General features: G+C 44.8%; 1 protein-coding gene across 1 annotated transcript; it reads right to left on the bottom strand.

Moving 5' to 3' along the window:
- Positions 1-201: 201 nt before the first annotated feature.
- On the bottom strand, positions 202-7,182 carry LOC125453958 (fer3-like protein). The gene is made up of 2 exons (XM_048534141.2): positions 6,427-7,182; positions 202-3,064 (listed from the first exon to the last, which is right to left on the bottom strand). The coding sequence occupies exons 1-2, from the start codon at positions 7,001-7,003 to the stop codon at positions 3,027-3,029; spliced, it is 615 nt and encodes a 204-aa protein (XP_048390098.2). The 5' UTR covers positions 7,004-7,182; the 3' UTR covers positions 202-3,026.
- Positions 7,183-8,072: the final 890 nt, after the last annotated feature.

Here is an 8,072-nt window from a genome sequence, read left to right as displayed (position 1 = left end):
TACATATTGAGATACACTGACGCACACAGTTACATACACACGCCCAGTCTTACATAATTGAGCCATAGATACTGCGGACTCGGACGTCTAGATGTCTATTCATTGTGACACTAGTTCGGATATACCGGCACGCACGTGCAAAAAAGGCAGCGCACCTACGCATCCACACCCCCCCCACCCCCCACCAGTTACATCCCCAAGTCATCAAACACCTCCATACGCTATCGCATACGCCCTCAAGCAGTCACATCCACAGGCAGCCGATCATCCACACTCCCCGCAAAACACACACACAGTCGGACACTGACATACAAGAGAACGTGACAAAGAGCAAGTGTGTGCAGCCGACTGAAGCGTTTAGTATTCGGGAACCGAACTGGCCAATTAATTGGCTCGGGCTCAGTTACCCTGTCTTGCGCATTCGAATTCCACAAGGTTCCGCCGCGTTAATTAGTATTTTTCCTCTTGGCACCATTTTACTTTCGTTTGGCCCGTTGGAAAATCGTTTCTGTTTATCAATTTGTTGACTTTCTAATCATTTACGCACCAAGCAATTCAATTTTCGTTTCAATCGAAAGCAGATTGCAAGCGCAAAACGCGAAGTGGGAGGTTTTTGTGTGCCCTCTGTCTTCTGTCCTGACTGGGCACAAAACCCTTTCTAATAGACTTGAGCTGACAGACCCGGAGCCAGCAGACCTTAGCGACCTGTGCACAGGGGTGCTTCTCATGTTCACACTGATGTTCTTGTTACTTTACATGTTGCAACTGCGGTAGTACGGACACTCCCTACATCCCCCTCCCCAGCCCTATGTACCTATCCCCAGAATAGGGATGCAGTCTAAAACCTCCTGGAGAAATGAGCGACATGTTTCTCTGCACCGTCTCTAAGGCTGGGTGGTTTATTTCTTTTTTTAAAAATTGAGATTGTGTTTTCCTGCAAGATCTGCAGAATCCCCATTTAACGATCGACTGCTCCATAAGATCTTTTTCCTAGCGTGGAGGTACTATTACGAGGGGGCATAGTTTTAAAGTGAGTGGAGGTCGATATAGGGGAGACATCAGAGGTAGGTTCTTTACACAGTGAGTGGTAAGGGCGTGGAATGCATTTCCGGAGAGGGGAGTGAGTCAACCTCATTAGGGGCATTTTAGCGGCTATTAGATAGGCATATGGATGATAGTATAAGGGAGGGGTGGCGGTTAGACAGACCTTAGGTTTAGGGTAAAAGTTCGGCACAACATCGTGGGCCGAAGGGCCTGTAACGTGCTGTACTCTCCTACGTCCTATCTTTCCCACACACGCCGCCGCAGGTCTCTGCGTGAGGGTTGATAGACTAGTAAAACAGCGAGCGCAGGCAATGTTCAACGGGACAGGCAGCGTCCATAAAGGGGGAACAGGGCTCCAATAAATGTCTCTGGTCTGAATGAACAGCAAGTGTTCTTCAGTGAGGCACTGCTGGAGAGGCCGAACGAATCCTCCGGTATGTGAATTTAAAATCCTGTAACATCGGAACTTTAGAACCGGTCGGCAGTACAGATAAATTGTTTAAAACAGACCAATCTTTTTCCGCTACGTCTTTCCTCAATATAGCTTCTCGGCGGTTACAATTCGTCCTGCCTGAGCTTTGAGGGAGACAGAATTCTCTTTCACAGAATTCCTCCAGTTCCGATGAAGGGTCACTGGACCCGAAACGTTAACTCTGATTTCTCTCCACAGATACAGCCAGACCTGCTGACATTTCCCAGCAATTTCTGTTTCTGGTTTAGAATTCACGTTGATTTTCTTTGACCTCATTTAGTCGTGACCTCAACGTGTTTTAATGATCTTCTGCCGTTTTTGTTAATTTATCAAAACTTTCTTTAAAAAAAAGAGATACAATTTTATTTGAAACGATTATTAAATACATGACTCTAATATATACAGTTGCTCGATACATTCATCCCGGGGCCGGACTTATATCTGGTTTTCGATTACTGTTATTTCCAGGAGCTGACGGTTCCGTGAAAGTTGTGTTTTGCCAACAATGACCCTGCTCTTCAGATTAAAACCCCCCTTTTAACGTTCTCTTAAGCTGTGGCACAAGCGGCGAAATACAGAACAACAAAAAAAAGGATAAAATCAATGTAGCCGTGGAGACAGCACAGAAACAGGACATACGTGAGACAGGAAATAAAAACAAAAACAACTAAGCATACCACAGAAGGATGGACCGAAAGTAAACACCAAACGAATATAAAACCTCGACCCAGTTTCCTTTTACAGGCGAAGTCTGGAATATTTATAAAGTACTTTTATTTGATGTGCAGGCAAATATCCAGTCCAAAAACAAAGTTGCTGGAAAAGCTCAGCAGGTCTGGCAGCATCTGCGAAGAAGAAAACTCAGACTTAACGTTTCGGCTCGGGTGGACTCAAGTTTTGAGAAAGCGTCACCGGACCTGAGACGTTAACTCTGATTTGCCTTCACAGATGCTGCCAGACCTACTGAGCTTTTCCAGCAATTTCTGTTTATGTTTCTGATTTACAGCATCCGCAGTACTTTCGGTATTTTTAAAAAAAATATCCAGTCCAGTGTGATAAAGTAAAAGCTGGGATTTTGCGCCTTTTCCTTTCACCATCTTTACCCTCACATCCCCAACCTCACCTATTTGCAAATAGGCAATTTCAGTGTAGTGGGCTTTGGGCATGCTAGAGTGAGGAGTTTGCTACGAGGCGGACCTTCAATATTAAATTGCAAAATCAAAATCTTCGATTAAAGCATTATTTAGCTGTCAGCGTTGCCAATGCAAATTAAAGTCTGCTTGAAACTAAATTGATCGTAATGTTAATCACAGCTTGGATAGAGATACAGAGAGAGAGATTTAAGACAGACTGGAAGCTCTGCTACGTCCATTGTGAGACGTTCTGGAGTTTCGGCCTCTCTTTAATGGGCTAAGCCGCGCAGGCGCAGTGGCGCCCACAGCGCTGGGAAGCAGCATCTGGTCCCCGGGCGTGATGTCACCGCAGGATGCTGGGGAAGCCCCAAATAGCACTAATCCCACTTTATCCAAGAAAGACGGGCTGTTAGATCTGCAAAGGAACAAAAAAGCACAAAAGACAAAGTAGATGGCTTTAAATACATTTCAATGAGCATTTCTTTTACAAGCCAAAGTAATTAATTCCTCATTTGAAAAGAACAACTTCATTAGTATAATTCGCCCAGAGTAGCATAATCAAATTGGTTAACTGCAGCCCAGCGGCTAATTGCTAAAAGTGAACCTTCCTATTTGCGGACTTCAACGCTGCAAGTGCAAAGGTTTAAGCAGCTGGGCTACGAAAAGGTGCCCAAGAAACTATAACAAAGACATCTCCACGATTTGCCTCGCTTCCAACACATTGACATCCAGTTTATATTGATCTGTTAACGCTATGAGGCAAACAAAATAATTTGAGAACAGTGTAGGAAGAAACTAATTTACCTCCCAGAAAACAAAACCTTCATAGATCAGCAGCCTACACTATGACAAATATTTGCATGACCGTTAGTGTGGCTTCGAGTACAGAACTATACTCTGCCTATTTTCAGGATAATATACAGTTATTATTGTGGGGTTTACTTTATGGCATCAAGATTCCCTTTACTGGAAGTACAGACTCTTCACAATTTTAAGTTCACTCAGTTTAAGACTGAAAATCTAGGAGAAGAATATCAGCTTCTAATACCCCAGGCTTCATCCTGTGAACTGGTACCATAGATGGTCCAAGTTCACATAACCTAAGGGAACTAACAGAATCATTTCTACATTTGTTCAAGTTTTCAGCTTCAGCCTCAGATGAAAACCTCAATCTAAACATTTGCTGTTACCACAAGTTGTAGTTGAAACTCGGCCCAAGGATGCTATACCAATCTCAGCTTTATTGTGCAGGTTCCTTTGTTTCTGTAGAAGTCATTTCAAAAGTGAACATCATCTGCATGACGTTCTGGCAATTAATGTATGTCCAATCATTCAAATTCTTAGCACGCCAAAAGCTTACCTGCTCTATTAGTAACTGTGCTACTTCAGAACTTACCTTGGCAAGTTTCAGCAGTGGGACAGATCTAACCAAGAGAAAGCAGTTCAAAGTACAGGCTTGTTGCAGCTGAAACTTCAGTGACTGCAGGTATGGTACATTCAGTTAGGAGAATGGGGTAAGACAGAATACATTAGGAGCTAGAGAAATAAGGAGCATCAGAAATCGCATGAGGGGAGGCAGCTACTGCATCTCAAATATTTTACTAAGTTGACCGGTATGATTTGCATCATTTGAAGGAGATAGGAGGAAATCCATTTTGGGGATGACATTGAATGTGCGAAGGTAGGCCAAAAATGGATCAAGCTTGTTAGCTTAAATAGTTTTTTTTTGCTATTCCTTTACATATATCATTATTCTTTATAAGAAAATTAAGATGACTTTTGTACCAATTTCTGAAGCATTGATCTTAAGCCGTACTGAAATAATAAAGACTTGATAGTGTTTATAAGAGGAAACTACTCCACTGGTAAGAAGGCAGGATGACCAGAAATCCCATATCTTACTTATTAGGCAATAAAACCAGAGGGGAAGATGATGAGTCTTTTTGTACAACTGAATTATTGTAATTTAGAAACACTGCTCAAAAAGGTTGTGGACGCTTTAACATAGGTTAACATCAAAAGGTAATTGGTTAAATTCTCAAAATAAAAATTCAGAACGGGGCTATACGAAAAGGCAGTGAAGTTAAACTATTTAAACAGTCCTTTCAAAGAGCTAATATGGGCATAATGGACCAAATGTCCCCCACAAGTGTTTTGCACTTCTAAGAATACATGATTTGAATACTGAGAGACAGCAGAATGCACATTGCTGGCTCCATTTACTCTTCAACCAAGCAAAACAGAGCTCTATCTGTGGGTGTAGCTACATGTGCTAAAGTGCCCCTCAACAATGTCCAAGTATAGGTTACAATATAATGTCTGCAAAGATCAACTTGGCTTCTGCCACACTACTAACCCTGAATTCTTAAAGCACGTTTCAAAAAGTTTCTTGGTGATATAACCATTTGGATACCAAACTGACTTCAATGCAGGATACAGAGTGTGGTGGTGGAGGGTTGCTTTTTGTGCCTGAGGCCTGAGACCAGTGATGTGCTGCAAGATTTGGGGCTGTGTCCACTGCTTTTTGTCATTTATATAAACTATTCGGATGTGAATAGTAGTACGTTTGCAAATGACACCAGAATTAGTGGTGTAGTGGTCAATGAAAAGGTGCTATCCCAGAGTACAACAGGGCAGTGGTCAGATGGGCTAATGAGCTGAGGAGTTGCAGATGGAGTTTAACTTAGATAAAATGTGGTGTTGCATATTGGCATGGCAACTCAGGGCAGGACTTTCACAGTTATTTGTAGGGTCCTGGGGTGTGTTGCCGATCAAAGAGACCTAGGAGTGCACGTTCACAGTTCATTGCGAGTGGAGTCACAAGCAGAGAGGCTAGTGAAGGCGATGTTTAGTCTGCTTGTCTATACTGGTTGGTACTTTGAGGAATGAATTTGGGAGGTCACGTTGCAGCTGTACAGGACATTGGTTAGGCTACTTTTGGAATACTGCTTTCAATTCCGCTTTTGCTACTATAGGAAAGATTTGTTAAACTTGAGAGGGTTCAGAAAGATTTACAAGAATTGTTGCAGGGGTTGGAGGATTTGAGCTGTACAGAGAGGCGGAATAGGCCGGGGCTATTTTCCCTGCAGTGTAGGAGGCTGAGGGATGACCGTATGGAGGTTTATAAAACCATGAGGAGCATGGATAGAGTGAATAACCTCCGTCTTTTCCCAGGGTCAGGGAGTCCAATACTGGAGGACGTAAGTTTGAGGTGAGAGACGAAAGATTTAAAACGGACCTAAGGGACAATATTTTCACACAGAGGGTTGCCCATGTTTGGAATAGACTGCCAGATGAGGTGGTGGAGGCTGGTACAGTTTACAGCATTTGACAGGCATCTGGATGAATACACGAATAGAATGAGTTTAGAGGGACCTGGACCAAATGCCGGCAAATGGGACTTGACTAATTTAGGATATCTGGTCGGCATGGATAAGTCGGACCGAAGGGTCTTTTCCGTGCTGCAAAACTCTATGACTCTATGACCTTGCTACTTACAACTTGTCTACATTAGCCCCCCTAAAATCCTCAAATTTAAAATGCTCAATTTTTGCTGAAATTCTTTAATGTCCTCAGAACTTCCACTTTTGTAACGAGCTCGCCACATCTTACAGCCATTCTAAGGACTTGCCATTTGCCCCCTGTCCAGTTGTGCACCGGCATCTCCCTTTGTCCGTCCCGGAGGCTCTGCCTCCAGTCGTTATACTCTTAAGGCCGGTCTGACACTCAATTGCTTAATCTTTCTGTCTTGGCACATTTCCAGCTCGTTCAACTCACCGCTAGTGTTCCAGATTGCATCGTTCTTGCTCTGATAGCCGCTTTGCAGGCATTGCTCCAGATAAGCCTTAGGCTCACAGCCGGACACCAGGATTTCACGGAGGAGAGCGATGTAGGCGATAGCCAGCCGCAGGGTGTCGATCTTGGACAGGCGTTTCTCGTACGGGAAGGTCGGGACGTGACACCGAAGCTCTTCGAAGGCGGAGTTGATGCTCAGCATCCGTTTCCTCTCCCGAATATTGGCCGCGTACCTCTGCGCTTTGTAAGGGTGAGCAGGGATGAGCCGGCGTTGGCGGCGTTTCCGAGAGTGCGGCTCCTCAGGGCAGGAGCTGTCCTCTCCAGCACTGCCCTCGATTTGCAAAGACTGCAGGTCCAGGTCCAGCAAGGCAAACTGCGCCTCGGGGAAGGCGGACTGGCACGAGTAGGACGACCATGGAGACAGCTGGTCACTGACGGGAGGGCATTCCAAATTCAGGCCGTCCCACTGGCTCTGGAGCTGAGCATGTGAGTCCAACTGACCCCAGAAAGCCAGCTCCCCAGCCGCATTGTGGTCGAAATCCAGAAAGCAATCCTCCATGGCCCGGCCTGCCTGGTGAGCTGGGTCCGAGGAGGATGCACACTTACTGTGCTGAGCAGCATCACCGAGCCCCGGGTTAAATAGTCGCTTCTTGCGCCGCGGGGCACCTTCCTCCTTGTTGTGCCCATCTCAGAGAAGGAGCCGACGAGGAGATGCACATGGGCGCTCTCCCAATGACCGCCAACATCTCGGCTATGGGGTAACCCCAGGACAATGCAGAAACACATTCTCCTGTGACAGGTCACGCACTACCCTCCCCTTGTCTCGCCTCTCACACAGACGGGCCCTGATATTTACAGATGGCATAAAGTGTTTATCCTTTTCAGCCTTGATTTTGGTGACAATTGACTATTTCAGCGGCGAGGCCTGGAATAGACATATTGCCAACTTTAATTAGTCCCTAACGTCGACTGTCAGAAACACATGATGATGAAGAATAATGAGGCGCGGGGTTGGGGGGTGGGGACGGTGGTGGTCGGGATACTTGAGTGTCCTTCAACCTACACCGTCCTAGCAAGAGTTAATAGGTAATTAGCAACAGAACACAGCAAAATGCAATCACGCGTGCGGCAGAAAATGTGCTGGACTATAACCCACCTGAAATGCTTTTTTTATTAAAAAAAAATCAAAATAACTACGTATGCTGAAAGTCAGAAATTGCTGGAAAATCTCAGCAGGTCTAGCAGCCCTGTGGAGTAAAGGCAGAGCTAAGCGACCCTTCTTCATAATTTTTCTACTTTTATAACCCGTTCAGGTCTTTAATTGGATCGTAGTATTGCTACATAGATGGTTACACAAACCTCGCGCAATTTGGTAGAAACAGACCGAATCATGTTTGGCAAATAAAGCGATTTTTTAAAAAGCACAGCGCTGAAAGATAGAATGGATAGAGGAACGCGCGACATCTCTCCGCTCCAGTTTCATCAATTTATTGCTGTCAAACTATGTTTTACATGTTTAGAAACGTTATTCGGAATCTTATCTAAGTCAAATTGGTGAGCACAGTTATCAGATCGCCAATAACTTGTTGGCTGGGGGCTGGCTAGGATTGTGGAGAGCTGGCACGGAT

Source organism: Stegostoma tigrinum, chromosome 7 (assembly GCF_030684315.1).
Source record: "Stegostoma tigrinum isolate sSteTig4 chromosome 7, sSteTig4.hap1, whole genome shotgun sequence".
NCBI lineage: Eukaryota > Metazoa > Chordata > Chondrichthyes > Orectolobiformes > Stegostomatidae > Stegostoma > Stegostoma tigrinum.
This window is presented reverse-complemented; position numbering and strand designations above follow the sequence as displayed.